Source organism: Dipodomys spectabilis, unplaced genomic scaffold (assembly GCF_019054845.1).
Source record: "Dipodomys spectabilis isolate Male_0828 unplaced genomic scaffold, ASM1905484v1 ptg000783l, whole genome shotgun sequence".
Classification (NCBI taxonomy): domain Eukaryota; kingdom Metazoa; phylum Chordata; class Mammalia; order Rodentia; family Heteromyidae; genus Dipodomys; species Dipodomys spectabilis.
Genome location: NW_024871460.1, coordinates 9,391,506 through 9,408,170, shown reverse-complemented (window position 1 = coordinate 9,408,170; position 16,665 = coordinate 9,391,506). Strand labels below are relative to the sequence as shown.

The window sequence follows — 16,665 nt, the reverse complement described above, 5'->3', positions numbered from 1 at the left end:
TTGAACTGCCCATCCCTTAACCAAATCAATGACTGCATCAAACCATTACTCATTATTTGATCAATATTTTTCTCATCTATACAAAGTTCTGGTCCTGATTCAAATGAGTTCATCACAACCTGTCACACAAGGTGTCTCGTTGTTCTTTTAGTTTGGAATGAAAGTCCCATCAGACAATGGCCTGACTCCTGTTAGGTCTCATTAAGAGTTTCTTTTATCGACTCTACATACATAGGAATTCTTCCTCTAGCCACCTCCAAAACCCATCCATGTGGCTGCAGATGCTAAAACCATCAGAATACAGAGAACAGTGTGACGAGTGTAAAGCAAATTGGAGGTGGACATCTCAGAGGTAACTTCTCAGTAAAGCATGAAAAGCAAAACACATTTTAACAGGAAAGATGTGAAAATGAAGTTGCAGAAACAAACTCAGTTCACCCATCTTGCCTTTTGAAAGCACTCACAACCTATAGGAACCCATAGACACTGAGCCCTAAGGCCTACCTTAGAGGAAGTGATGTGGAGACATAGTGCTTTACCCACTTAGTCTACTTCCATGAAGAACCCAGGGCTTCCAATCCCCAGATCAATGTTCCTTCTATCCTCTGCTTCCTAAATCATAAGCATTTTATAAAATAATTGAAGCTGTAGAACATAGGGAAAATGATATGATTCTAACAAAGATCTCCTGACTGATACAGTAGTGACTAAGGACAATAATGGCTTTCAAACCAGACTGTGCAATCCAAAGGTCCAGGACTCCTTTTCCTGATTAAGCGGAATACTGTGAGCAAAAATCAAGAGTCTTGGTTTTAACTGGTCCTCGGAGTGTGTAATGCAGAAACGAATAACTATCTAAAAACTACATTACCAAATATATCCCAATTCTTTTTTTTAATTTATTTTTTTATTTTTTGTGAACATACTGTACAGAGGGGTTACAATTACATGGGCGAGATAATGAGTACATTTCTTATCAAGCATTGCAGCCTCCTCCTTTGTTTGCCCTTCACATCCCTTCCGAGCCTCCCCCTGCCCACCCAATCCTCCCCCCCCAACACCAAAGTTGTAAACAAAGTTGTAAAGTTCGTTTTCGACATGACAACTTGTACTTCTCATTGTTGCAATGGGTCCACCTGTATCTTTAAAGGACTTGTTTTTCCCCCTCTCCTCTACAAAGTATACCAACATCAAATATAGTGAAAGCAGAGTTATACTGCGGGGGAGGGACATACAAAGCAACAAAGAAATAATCTTATAAATGTGTTAGAAACAAATGCATGAAAGAAAAATACCTTTAAATACATATCTAAGGGTTCATTTTCCTAACATCACATTATCTGACCTTTTCTGCTTGACTCATACATATACCAGATATTGCAAATAAGGGAAACATGGGACCTATGTTTCTTTGGGCTTGGCTTACTTCACTTAATATAATTTTTTTCCAAGCCTTTCCATTTCCTAACTAACAAACAAATATACATATATATATATATATATATATATATATATATATATTATATATATCTCCCAATTCTAAGCAACTGAATGAATAAATTCACAAGATAGCTTCTGTCCTCTAACTGCAACTGAACACAGTTAATGACCTTACTCTTCTCTTTCTTTGAAATTTTAAAATTCTGATTTTTGACTACAACTCATAAAATCAGAGTAAAACTTGGCAATGAAGCATAAACTACTAAGCTGCTCTGTCATGCAGACCATTGGATTCTTTAGATGAAGCAGAAAAGGCAATTTCCACGAAGTACACTTGAGACTTGAAGAACTCTTCTCTCCTATATCAATCCAAAATAAATGATAGAATATATATTTAAGAGGCATTACTTTGAAATGTTTGGAGCATTATAAAGTTCTTAATAACCTATAGTAACACTCAGAGTGCCTCTCAAATTCTAACACACAAAGGACCACAGCTTGGGTGTTATATGTTATGCTGCTCTGGTCAGAATTAACTTCAAGATAGAATGAGTGAGCTTTAAAAGAATTCTCAGCATGAATGTATATTTAGCACATTATAGAATAGTCAATAATCAAATAAATTTTCCTGGTGAACAGTATCATTTACCATTTAAGCTCTACACAATAGTTAATATTAATAGCTGTATATATGTAAAGCACAATGTGATACTGTCAAGATTACTTCCAAGCTGGGAAGTGGCTTAGTGGTAGAGTGTTTGCCTAGCATACATAAAGCTCTGGATTTGATTTCTCAGTACCACATAAACAGAAAAAGCTGGAAATGGCGCTGTGGCTCAAATGGAAGAGTGCTAGCCTTGAGCAAGAGAAACTCAGGGACAGTGTCCAGGGCTGGCCAAAAAAAAAAAAAAGAAAGATTACTTCCAAATCAACTGTTTTTTTTTTTCTATTTCATGGTTTAAGAATTGCCCTTTGAGATTATTTATTACTAGATGATTCATGTATACAGACCAAGAAGATAAAACACAGATCAACTCACATAAAATAATACTGATTTTAGAAGTTAAACCCCTTTACACAACTGCATCATCCTCTTTATATTGAGGAAAATATATTCCAAGTCTGCTCTTCTCTGTGGGTACTATTTAACACTATGTTGTTTGCTAGCTAATTCAATGTTTCTAACTTATTCAGGAACTAGGTGCTAACATTTTGGACATTGTCTTTGACCTGTATCATTCTCTCAGTAATCACTGACAAGATATTCAGTATGAACCTCCAAAGAATAAGAACTGATTATTAAAAGCCCTGGTGTAAGAAATATTACTCAGAAATACAGTTTAATCTTATTGATGCTATATTAGTTTGAATTCTCCTCTAAACGACTAAATATATGTTTGTTTGTTAGCATTAATCTGAAATGTTCCAAGAACATCGGGACATTTTCTTCCATTTCTCTGAATTCCTTGCTCCACAAAGACTTCTCAAATGAATCAATCCAAGAATAAAACTCACATCTTCTGAGTTGCCCTAAAATGTCATGGCCTTAGCAGTTACCCATTATCTTTTTATTAAAATCTACATTTATTTTTCAGTGATATTTTAGTTGCCCTAAGAGTGAGACCAAAACTGATACAACTATGTGTACTGACCCTACCTAGAACATCGCAACAGCCAGGAAATACTTGCTTAACTAACTAAATGAATAAACCACCACAGCTCTGGGGATGTTCAGGACATTGGACCTAATAAAGCAGGAAAGAAATATTAAGAGGTACACACATATTTTTCAAATGACCTATTTTGAGTGGGACTCTGTATAAACACTTCATTATTTAACAACTCCTAGAAGTTCTAGCTACATGAAGCCAAATTAATTTAAAAGATACTGTAAATACAGTGTCAGCTTTGCATTTTTCATTTCTATATCCTCTGCCAACTCGAAAGCAAACATTCTCCTCTTGCTACCTGTGGAAAAAAGATGTCATTTAACAGATCTCCGTCTAAGGTGGCCAGGTTAAATACAGTTGAATTTAACAGTTGAATTCAAATTCGAGTGAATTTGAATTTCAAATAATAAACAAATATTATTTTAATGTAAGTATGTCCCATGCAATATCTGGGATGTATTTATCAATCATTGTGGCCTATACACTATTAAGAGATGTATCCAAAAAGTGTTTTTAAAAAAAACCTGGTTTAGCTTTCTCTGGATTTAGATTTTTCTGGAAGGAAAAGGCTATCAGATTGAGTAAAAATATCAAATTGTATTTGCTTCAGGTCATATAGATTTCCTGTGAGAAACTGTTTTATATCTATTTTACATACTATTTTTGTGCTGTTGAAAAGCATTCCTTTTCCAATCTTTCCATATTTCAGTTCCCAAGTCACCTTTTATCCAACAATAGCACTCATTCATTACTAGAGATTAGTATAAATTATTTTAACAATTCCAAGGAATGCTACCAGGAAAAAAAAAGTCAGCTAAATGATGCTTGCTACTCGTTGATATTTTATTTGAAGTTTCTCAGTGAGGCTGTGTTTCCTTCTTTAAAGCTTAACTTCAGAGATTTACAGCTATCAGTTGAAAATTTCTCCTTTAGTGAATAACTTGAGTTTCACTTTGAATAGTTTAAAACATGCTTCTTTTCCTCAATAACAAAATGAACCAACAAAGAAATCTATCATAAATACTAATCAATTAGATTTTGAAAGGTATCTTTTGGTCATTACTGAGTCAAATAACTACAGAAAAATTATCACAGAGATGGAGTAAGTGAAGGTGACTAACTATTTAAATTCAAACACCTCAGTAGATATGACAGCTATTAGAGCTAATCATTTTTGCAACATATACTTGGTTGATATAGAAGTCTGTTAAGTAGGGCATGTAATATTCTGTGCCTGTGGAATGACACACTGAAAGATGGATGAGAATAGCTGAAGGACAAAGAAAGTAGAGATTAATAAGATCAATCCTACAGAAGTGGAAACAGAGTATTTACCCTTAGTTAAGTGAGAAGGCAAATTTACAGAATATAATCAAATTGAATTCTAAATAAGATTGTATTCAGTCCACTTATATTGCATTTGCAAATTGAAATAATCTAATATTTCCTCATTTTTGGTAACTGATTGGGGAGGAGAGGAGATTTATTTTCTAATGTACTTCTTGAAGAAAATGTTATTAATGTCATGTAAAACTGCAACTTACAATTCACTTTCAAAGGCCTCCTTTAGAATATATTCAAAATATAATAATAATGCTTTCCATAAAATAGAAAGCAAGTAAGAAGAGGAAACAACTGAGATAAACTAATATAAATGAAAAGGAGGGATAATTTTTATCTTATTCTAAGCCTTGATAACTACTCTTGCACAGTTCTTAGTACTTTTCTGAAATTTCTCATAAATAAAATATATACAAATAAAAGCGACAAGCCACAATACCCTTGGTAACATTCTGTCTCAGAGGAGAAAATGTAACTAACTAGATTTTATACGTATTTTAGGGTTTCAATGGAAACTAATTTATTGGGTAGTATTTAAAACAATATAACCCAAATCAGAACATGACCATCTTGGCCTCCACTCTTTTATAAAAATGTATTAATGCTTTATGTACTTGGTATTTTCAGATGTTCTGATCATTTAAGTGTTTATCATAAAAATCTATTCTTCAGAATTAGAGCACACGGACTATGTTCTTTCAGAGAATCTTTATAAGATAAACTGGGCAACAGCTCCCTTAAGTAGATCATCCATGGAATCTAATATCAGATATTGCAGACTGAATTTCGGTATTTTATGTCTGAAAGGTGAGAGCACTATTTGAAACTTTTCAAATGCAGTCATAAGAACTCCAATAACAACAGATGCTGGAGTGGATGTGGACAGAAGGGAATCCTACTGCATTGTTGGTGGGTGTATAAACTTGTTCAACCACTTTGGAAAGTAGGATGCAGGTTCCTCAAAAGACTCCACATAGAGCTCCCCTATGACCCACCAATCCCACTTTTGGGCATTTACCCGAATGATCACAAACAAGACCACACTAAAGCTAACAGCACAACTATGTTTATTGCAGCATTATTTACCATAGGAAAGATATGGAACCAACCCAGATGCCCCTCAGTAGGTGAATGGATCAAGAAAATGTGGTATATTCACACAATGGAATTCTATGCCTCCATCAGAAAGAATGACATTGTCCCATTTGTTAGGAAATGGAAAGACCTGGAAAAAAATTATATTAAGTGAAGTAAGCCAGGCCCAAAGAAACATAGGTCCCATGGTTTCCCTTATTTGCAATAACTAGCATATGTCTGAGAAACAGTCAGATAAGTTGATGTTAGGCAAAATGAACCCCAAGATAAGGACTTAAATGTTTTTTCTTTCTTGTGATTGTTTCTAACATATTTATAAGATGATTTCTTTGTTGCTTTGTATGTCCCTCTCCCATAGTATAACCCCTGTTTTCACTGTATTTGATGCTGATATAATCTGTGGAGGGAAAGGGAAAAAACCAATTGTTTAAATAGGGATACAGGTGGACCCATTGCAACAATGAGATGTACAAGGCATTATGTCAAAAAAGGAACTTTACAACTTTGACCTGGGGGTGGAGGGGCGGGGCGGACATTGGAAGGGATGGGAAGGGGAAACAAAGGAGGAAGCAACAATGCTTGATAAGAAATGTACTCATTACCTTGTTCATGTACTTGTAACCTCTCTGTACAGTATTTTCACAATTAAAAAAAAAAATCTTAAACTGGACAGGTGAGTTATTTACATACCGCTCAAACCATGTCTGTTTTTCCACATTCTGACTAACAAGAAAAAAAAAATAGCTAGGTCGATAATAAGTAAATCAATGAGTTTAGGAAGTTCTCTAATAGTAAGAAATACTAAGCACTTGTTCATAACTTGATTAGTTATATGTAGTAAAAATTAGTGAATATTTTTTTATTTTGAAAACATATAATTTAATGTTACTGAAACAAAAACATGTGCACATACACATTTATCCAGATTCACAAGTTGAAAACTACCCTATAATTATAAAATCATAAACAATGATTAGCTACATACATACTTACATACATACAAACACATCTAAAGAAATAGAGAATAAAGTCAGATGCTAGTGACTCAGCCCTGTAATTCTAGATACTTGGGAGTCTGAGCACAGAAGGATCAAGGGTTAAGGCCAGTCTAGGGAGCAAGAAAACTTCATGGTCCTTGACTCAAAAGTAATCAGATAAATAAAACAAATAGTATTTATGGTAGAGGTAAATATAGGTACATGAATATTTATGAATACATGCACATGCCATGGATAACTACATACAACTTTAACAAAACATAGTTTTGTTTTCCAGTTTTAAAAACTATATGAAATGCTAACCATCTGTGAACAGTCTTCATAATTTTTATTCAGGCAGAATTAAGCTTAAAGAATTCATCCATGTTGTAGTTAACTGACATTTATTCAAGCTAATTATTGCATAATATTCTATTCTCTGAACGTTATACAAAGTGTAATTTCTCATGAATAGATAGAAGGGGGAGTTGGCTCCACTTTGTGATTGATGGTTGTTTTGGTAGTTTTCTGTTTCAATAATTACATTTATTCAATTTTCGTTCTTTCCTATGCACATATGCAGGTTTTCTTCTGAGGAGTGAAATTACATAAAGGATACAAGCAACTGATATTGACAGAATTGCCAAATTGAGCATTTGAAATTATATACACTGACTCCATAAATCTACAATGCTTTATGTCTTAAAGTCTGTGTTTACTGGCAATAATTAGGTTATCTCATTTTTAGATAAGATATGTCTTATATAACTTAATCTGTAATTATTTATTATGAAGCCGAGATTCATATGCAATGGGTCAAAAGATGTATTCTATTTGATGCTATTTTTCTGAAATTTGATTTCTGTTCTGACTAAAAAAATGCCTATTTTTTAACTAGTCTGTATCTACTTCAAAAGAACATGCCTTCTCCAGTTGTGGAATAAGGAATTTATATTTTTATTACATTTTTAGGAAATTGTGTTTATTAATTTGCTGGTCAATTCTTTTAAACTGAACAAGATTTTTTGATTAGCATTCAGTAAGCAATTCAAAATTTGCCACTGAGATTGAATTAACTGTTTTTTCTACCTATTCAAATGTTATGCATCTAATGAGTTAAATCATCAATATGTCTGATTATTCTTTTTTAAAAGACTAAATTTTATAAGATTAATAATTATATCTTAATGTCTCACAGTTTTGTATTTGCTAGTATATACTACTTTAGTCTTTCCTGGCTATGTCTAAACAGACTTATACTTTACATATTTATTTTTTAAATTTCACAGGGTTGAACTTTCCTTTTTAATATCCTTATAGTAGAAATTTTAACTTACAGTTTTAAAAGTTTAATCATATAATATACATTGTAAAATTCCTGGAATCTACACTTCTTGTCATTTTATGTTTAAATTTTTAATGATTTAATTTTTCTAATATATATATATACTCTTCCCATTTCAAAACAGTGTTCTTTACTTTCCTACTCGGTTGTTCACCTCTGTGGTTTGGAATTTATATACTTATTTCCTGTGCTTTATTTATTATTTTTATTTTTTCTATTTTTCCAAATATGCCTAACAATATCCTAACTCCCTAACTTTAAACAATTCAATATTCTCCTAAGAACATCTTAATTCTGGTTATACACCCTCTAGAATTTACACAGCAATTGCCTAGTACCTTAGGCTGAAGTAGACCTTGTTTGTTTAGATTTATCCAGATATTTCCCAGGTCCCTACTTAACTGAAGATGTCTAGTTTTCTTCTGGGAAGATGGTTTTGCTGGATATACATTACTAGAGGGATTTATTATTTTACTTCTGAAATTATAAAGCTCTCAATTTCAAACATGTGTTCAAGAACTCACAGAGTAGAGATGGTTCTTGGATTAGCAAAAACACATCAGGACTTAAAAATAAAGGTAAATGCATTTCACTGTCCTAAGAACCAGGTGCTATTTGTTTTCTTTGATAATAAAAAACACAGAAAACTGTTTTTTTCGTGTGGAAACTTACATCCTCAAGAGGATCCAAAAGCAAAGATTAAAATGTAACTCACCTTGGAGATTCTCAGCTCATTCATAACTATTGTGACGTCAAATGCTCATGAGAATTTAATTTGCATAAAGACATTCACAGAGCCTCTATCAGACATCTTGACAATGGTTTAAATTGGGTAGATACAACAGGGAGCATGGAAGGAATAGTCTCTTTCCTCTGGAACTCATTACTGCATATTTAATAAATCTTAACATTGTTAAGTAATATTATTCGTACTTCTATTGCTGGTGTAATACTGTTCTTTATCTAATGAAGAGGAAAACTTTTTTCCCAAAAAATTTATCCAGCAATGGGCTCAGCTTCCTGGAGAAAAAAATCACCTGCTGTTTTATATATATATATATATATTTGGAGGTGGGATGTTGCATGCATTCCCATTTGGTAGATTATCAAATTTGTATGTCATTTAACAAATGTACATGCAAAAAAATGCCCTTACATCACCTCTATAAGGCTCAGAGAGAAGCTATGTCTGCTAGCCCAGAAATGAATTAACATGCAGCTAACATAAGAAGAGCCAGAAACACTTATCACAAATGTGAACACATATTTGATTGCTGTCTTTCCTAGGTCTGACCTTATAAATTAAACAGTGTAAATCTCTAGTCAGTATTTTCTGAACATTTCAATGCACTGTGAACATTAAGATGCCCTTCGACTTAACATCTGACATTACTGCCCTATGGCTGGACACAAATCTCTTCATTCCTGATGACAGGAAAGACACACACTTCTAAAACAAATGGAAGGGATTGTTTAATAAAAATCTTGGGATGTAAAAATTTAAACAATCCGATTTATCCAACAAGAATATTGAATCTACATATGGAAAGACACTTTAAAAGAGTAAATAAAGCTTTTTCCTGGGTGCCTAGAGGCATAATAATAACAAAGCAGCCAATAAGCACTAAGTAATATCTGAACACCTGTATCTCCAGGGTTTTGCTGAACTAATTCCTACTTATAAACAAGTCTTAGTTTAAATACTCCTTCGTTGGGGAGACATTCCTAATCCATCATTATTAAATGATGTTGTTAGTGTATTAGTTCAAACATAATACTTTATATTTCACTACTCTTTATGATACTCATCACCTTTATACTGAGCTGTGAGTGTCTTGACTTCCCTACCAAAGTATTCATTCTATTAGGACATGAGTGTGGATGTCTACATCTGCCTTATTAACTCAGGTATAGCCAATGCCTAACAATACATTTCTGGAATTAATTCACAAATGAATACATAAATGAAATGAGGATAAATAACCTAAATTCTTCTCTAAAAATATGGGGCTAAGGTTTATAAAGAGAATAGGGTCAAAATAGAAGTAAAATACTAATGTAACATGCCTATAGCTACATTATTTTGAAAAGCTTAAGTTTATCTTCTCAGAGGTATAACTGTACTTTGAGAATCACACTTAAAACTATATGCTCATCTTCCCATTTCTGTTGGTATGCAAAGCAAAAATGCTGTTCAACTGTACAAAGCAAAAAGAATGCCCAATCTCGCTTTAAGGGAAAAATGAGCAACCCATCCTCAAGCTGATTATTCCCCTGTTGGAATAGTTTACTCTGGAACGACTCCAATAAAAACGCTGAAGTGGTGTTCTATTAACCCAAGTAAACTGAACAGATCATGTTAAATCAGTAACCAGACTTTTACCATGGCACAGAACAGATGGGAAGGAAATGAAAATCTGAAGTTATCAATCTATACACATATGATCTACAAGTCTATGAGTCATCTTTTATGTTATCATGTCCTATCACCTCCCCATCAAACTCAATCACAGCAATTCCTGTGCCATCCTTCTGAATCCCAGTCCTCCCTTGGTATTTTACCAAGTCGCTCACCTGTAGTGTCGGGAAATCTCTTCCTCCACCTGGGTAATAAAATCACATTTGGTACACGAGTGCTCTTTGCTCTCCTTGACAGAAGGATGCCCATCCGGTCCTTGCAGATGATTTGCTTCTTGTTTGACATCTGACACTTGGGACTCGTGCACAGTCTCGTAGTGAAAGAGGAGCACATCTACATCAGGGGTAGAGAATGAACACTGGTGGCACTGGTGTTTGACTCTCGAGCTTCCAGCCGCCCCCGGAGACAAGTGCAATAGCAAGAGTGCACAGTGGGAACAATTACTTTTTCTACAAGCAAACGGATAAGTAATTTCTCCAAGGTGCTTTTCTGGGCTGCAAAGGCCTCTGGGACAGAATGGACAATGTTTAATGGTACACTTATGGATGTTGTGGAGCTGCTGGTAATGACGGAGAAGCGGCCCCACTACAATGACATCGGGGCCATGGCTTTTAGAATATCTAAAGTCGCAGAACTGACAATTATAGCTTGTTACCATATTATCCTCTGCTCCCTTGCTGGAGAAGTCCTTCTTTTTAGCCCCACTCGAGCCCTTTTCTGCCTTGGTCATTGGCTCTCCTTCTGCACTTTTGGCTAGATCATTCTGATTAATGACAGAACCCCTGGGAAGTTTATCATTCAACTCTGGGTTAAGGCCACCTGACTGCACTGATCCATGCTGCTTTCCATAATGCTCTAGCAGTTTAAGGGAGCTAGATGACTCGCAGCTGAAACTACAAAATTTACACCAATAGTAACTGGTGGCCTCTGTACCATTTTGTCTCGAGGAATCAAGGGGTTTGATGGGCACTGAGTAGCCGACAGGAGTGTCATCTCCCGCCTTCACTGTTATCTTATCCTGCCACTTCCCCAAGTCTCCAGGCTCGCTGCCTCGAAGCGCAGGAATGGATTTGCTAGAGTTTTTCTCTGAAGGTTTCGCACCGTCAGAGGAGGGGAGAGAAGCTTTGATTTTGTTCGGGTGAGTCTGAAGAAAATGTTGTTCGAGTTCAGTTGAAGAGTTGCCCATATAAGTGAAATTGCAGAATTTACAGCGGAAATACTTGGTGTTTCCCTGGCAATCTGGGGTTTTCCGTCCAATGCCAATGAATGTTCCGCCAGAAGTGACCTGGAGTGTAGAAGAGATGAATGTTACTTGAATGGTGTCACGCAGTGGGTTCTCTGTAGGGGGACAGGGGGACACTGTCAACTGTTCCACATCAAAAATATAGTAGCGTTTAATGAAATCACGTGACAAATCAGAGTCAAAACTGAACCCTTCATTTCTCAACAGCTATTCCTGGAGTGATTCTTTCTATTAGACATTTTTTAGGCCCAAGTTAACAGATGAAAGTAAGTAATAAAACAACTATAGCTAATCCAAAAGATTTAATAACATGTACTTTTTAAAAAACCTAAGAAAATAATAGGGGTTTCTAGGGATATGCAAAAGCCAAAATAAGATACAACTATCTATAGCTCTTCTGCTCTTCTTTCTGTCCTCAACTTGAAATTACATAGTAGGCCACTCTTGGTATGGCAAACATCTATAATCTCAGAGGTTGGAAGTCTTAGTTTCAATGATAACTTCAAGGCCAACTGTACTATATAACCTAACCATGTGACAGAGATAGCCTGGATGGGGACAGGGGGTGAATTACGTAGTTTGAGGACAATGGGGGCCTCTGGCTGACAGTTTATATAAACTGTTCCCTCTTTCTTAGTATATACACCAATGACAAGTCAATCAAGAGCTGTCCCTGACCAGTCAAAATTTATGGTTTTAAAACTATGACCAGGTGCCAGTGGTTCACATCTGTTAACCTAGCTACTCAGGAGGCTGAGATCTAAAGATTATGGTTAAAAGCCAGCCTGGACAGTAAAGTCCACAAGTCTCTTATCTTTATCGCTAATTAATCACCAACAAGCCTTAAGTTAAGCTTTGGCTGGAACAGTTACAGCCTAACTTTGATCACAAAAGCTCAGAGATACCACCCAGGCATTGAGTTCAAATCCCAGTACCAGAAGAAAAAAAGAAAGAAAGAACTTCATGAGTGAAACATGCAAAAAAAAAAGTGAGGGTGGATATTTTCCTTTCCAAATACCAATCGATATTTTTAATTTTTTTCAGCAACCAGTGTGTGTGTGTGTGTGTGTGTGTGTGTGTGTGTGTGTGTGTGTGTGTGTGTGTGTGTGTGTGTGTGTGTGTGTGTGTGTGTGTGTGTGTGTGTGTGTGTGTGTGTGTGTGTGGTGTATATAAGCAACTAACATACTCTTATTCTGCCTTCTTCAACAGCTGCTCAAAAATGGCATGTGTGATCACTGCTCATATCCAAATCACTCCATGAGAAAAGTCTCAGACATCTCAAAAGTGTTTAGAGGCTCTACTTAAAATGCAAATAATATTCTGTAGCACATTCAGATATGATTTTACCTCAACTCTATAGAATTAAGATAAAAGTCTCCACTGAGAGCCAGAACTCTGATCAAGTTGCTTAATCTCTCTGGCCAACAGCTTCCTCAACCAAAGAAACTTCTAAATTTATATCCACTATTATAATTTTTGGAAATCTTTATAAACACATAAACAACATGGCATTGACTACAGATTATGATGTCACTTTATAAAGGTCTTCAACATCTAAAAAAGAGAAATCATGGCACACCTCAGACCTGTTCTCTATCTCCAAACCAAGTACACAGATTTGGTTTCAATCTGTCAATAACAGAGTATCCTTAAACCAGTAAGATAAGAATGGAGCACATTCCCTGGCAGCAACCTGATAATCAGTCAGTAGCTAATGAGATATCAAGTCAGGCCTTTCAGGATACTGCCTAGATCACTCTAATCAAGTATTTAAAGAGACTAAAGCAATTAAAATATGAAGTATAAGATATTATATCGCAAAAGTTGTACATATATTTCCCAATATAATGGAGGGAAAAAGAATCTTGATTTTCAAAAGCACAAGAGATTTAAATGTGTTATTTCTCTAGGTACTTTTTAGGAACTTAAACTTGAATCAAAAATGGTAAATTCACAAGTATCTCAATCTCTTTTGAAGTAGACAAAGAAAGAATATAAAATGTAGTGGTGAAAAGGTTCTCATTTTAGCTTCTACATTGCTCAGAGAGATTGAACTTTCCTAATATAAAATGTTATAAACTCCTGCTTGTACACAATTAATATTCCTAAGAAATTATCATAGATCATAACTTTTCTTTGATTTTGTCATCTTTGCAATTCATGTGCCATGATCATACTATGCGCATTGAACAAAGAGCACACATATTCTTAGGGAAATCCTAAACTTATGATTCTGATATAAATTTAAACAACTAATAACTATCTTTTAAGGTTATCATTCTTGATCTTAAAGAGTCAGAAAAACATGGGATAAAATTGAAGACCAAGAAATGATCCCACAGACCTATGGCCACCTAACATTGTTAATAGTGGCAAAAATCATCCGGATAGAAGAAAGACAGCCTCTTTAACAAATAGTGCTGGCAGAATTGGCTATGCACATGTAGAAAATTAAAGTTTGTTCCTTATATTTCACCCTGCACCCGAATCAACTCCAAATGCATCAAGGACCTCAAGGTATGGGCAGAGATCCTGAAAATATTACACTAGGGCTCCTTGGCACATGTCAAAACTTCCCAAATAAAAATCCAGAAACACAACAAATCAAAGAAGGGCTGGATAAATGTGATTGCATTAAACTGCAGAGCTTGTGCATGGCAAGGGGCATAGCTAGCAAGATAAATGTAAAGCCCATAGACTGGGAGAAGATCTTCACTTGCTATACAGCAGAAAAGAGCCTTCTATCAAAAATATACATAAAGGGGCTAGGAAGTGGTTCAGTGATAGAGTGCTTGCCTTGCATGCATGAGGCCCTGGGTTTGATTCCTCAGCACCACATAAGCAGAAAAACCTGGAAGTAGTGCTGTGGCTCAAGTGGTAGGGCACTCACTTTGAGCTGAATTGCTGAGGGACAGCACCCAGGCCAGGAGTTCAGGACCCACAACTGACAAAATAAAATAAAATGATAAAAATAAAAATATATAGAGCTCAAAAAGTTAAATCCCTAATAACAAATCCTCAAAGAAACAACCACCCCATTAATAAGTGGGCTAAATAATTAAAAAGAGACTTCTCTGGAAAGGAAATAAGAATAACCAAGAGACACATAAAGAAATGTAAATCAAAACAACAGTGAGATTTCACCTCACCGCAGTTAGAATGGCCATTCATCAAGGAAACAAATAATAACAGATGCTGGTAGGGATGTGTCCAAAAGGGAACACTACTACATTGTTGGTGGGATGTAAACTGGTTGAACCACTCTGGAAAACAGTATGGAGGTTCCTCAAAAGATTACATACACATAGAGTTTCCTATGATCCAGGAATTCCACTCCTGGGCATTAACCCAATGATCACAAACAAGGCCACACTAAAGCTACCAGCACAACTATGTTCGCTGCAGCATTATTTACCATAGCAAAATCATGGAACCAATCTACATGCCCCTAAGTAGATGAATGGATCAAGAAAATGTAGTGTATATACACAATGAAATTCTATGCTTCCATCAGAAAGAATGACATCATCCCTTTGTAAGGAAATAGAAAGACTTGAAAAAAATCATAGTAAGTGAAGTAAGCCAGACCCAAAGAAACATAGGCTCCATGGTTTCCCTCATTTGTAATAATTAGTATATGTCTAGGATAGTCCTAGCAGAGGATCACAATAGTGCAATAGCTACGTACATATTACCAAATGAGGCTATTCAAAATAATTCCAAGATATGGAAACAAGAGGTTTTCATTTTGCTTTTTTAGAGTACTGTGTTAAATTCTTTCCTTTTTCTTTTGTTTTTTCCCCTTTGGTTTATCCGCTGCTGTCACTGTTTTTGACATATATATATATGTTTATCTGATTTGGGGTAGGGAAAGTAAATAACAGAAAATAGTCAGCAAAGTACAAAGGATGAACCAATGCAACAGTGATACAAGACACTGTGTTAGAAATGAAGTTTACAATTTGGTGGGGGGAGTTAAGAAAGAGGGAAAGTGGGAGAAAACAAAGGAGGGGGTAACAATGTACTCATTACCTTATCTATGTAAGTGTAACCCCTCTGTACATCACCTTCACAATAAAATTAAATTAATTTTTTTAAAAAATCAGAAAATCCAGGTGGCCGTAACTACTAGTAGTAAAGAGACACAAAAGAAAAGTAAATTTGAGAAAAAAATATCAGTAAGATATTTTGGTCTAAGAAAGACCAAAGACTAAGGTCTGGAAATGGAGTAGTATTTTCTGAGTTGATAGTCTATATATAAAGTTGTGCTTCTCTCCCTAGGGAAAACTTGCCAACTTCATTATTTCTGCTTGAATTAGGCTGAAGAATACCTTCATCCAACTAACAACTTTTTTAAGTACAATAAAAGCAACAAATAAAATTTGGACCATTTTTTAGTGGCTAATACAATAACAATGACAATTTTACAGATTACCTACTTCCTTCTTGGATAATGCCAGCAATTCAGATTAACATTACATCGTATTTAACTCCACACAATCTTAGAATCACATATCATAAAATCCAATTAGAGAAAGTATAATTATTTTATGCTCTATTAATTTTGTCTTTTAAAAAAATGTGGGTTTTTTGTAGTTTGTGTGTGTGTGTGTCTATGTGTGTGAGCGTGTGCACAGACACCTGTCCTAGGGCTTCAACTCAGGGTATTGTCCTTCAGCTTTTGTGCTCAAGGCTAGCACTCTATTCCTTGAGCCACTTCACCATTTCTGGCTTTTTGAGTTAATAGGAGATAAGAGTCTCACAGATTTTCTTGCCCAGGCTGGCTTTGAATGGTGATTCTCAAATCTCAGCCTCCTGAGTAGCTAAGATTACATGGGTGCACCACTGACATCTGACCATTCATTTTGTTTTGTTTTGTTTTGTTGGTGGGGGGGGGGTGTCATTTTATCCATAACAAATGTACACAATCAGAAAAACAAAACTGATAGGAATAATTTAGATAAAATTTTAAAATAAAACACATTTACTATTAGAGACAATATACATGACTACTGTAAATTCTGTGTGAACCAGAACTTTTAAGTATTTATTTTTCCCACTTACTAGGTGATAAATATTTAGTTTGTGCTTGTGAACATTAGCTTCAAAAGTAGTCAACTAAAAACCTATTTCAC

The 16,665-nt window shown here is 35.1% G+C and overlaps 1 protein-coding gene across 2 annotated transcripts in view; it reads right to left on the bottom strand.

The window, feature by feature from the left end:
- Positions 1-16,665, bottom strand: part of Trps1 (transcriptional repressor GATA binding 1) — a 229,234-nt gene that overhangs the window by 156,440 nt on the left and 56,129 nt on the right. For both annotated transcript variants that reach the window (XM_042672892.1, XM_042672890.1), the window contains one exon: positions 10,443-11,572. In XM_042672892.1, coding sequence (XP_042528826.1) covers positions 10,443-11,572 — 1,130 coding nt within the window. The remainder of the gene's footprint in view (positions 1-10,442; positions 11,573-16,665) is intronic.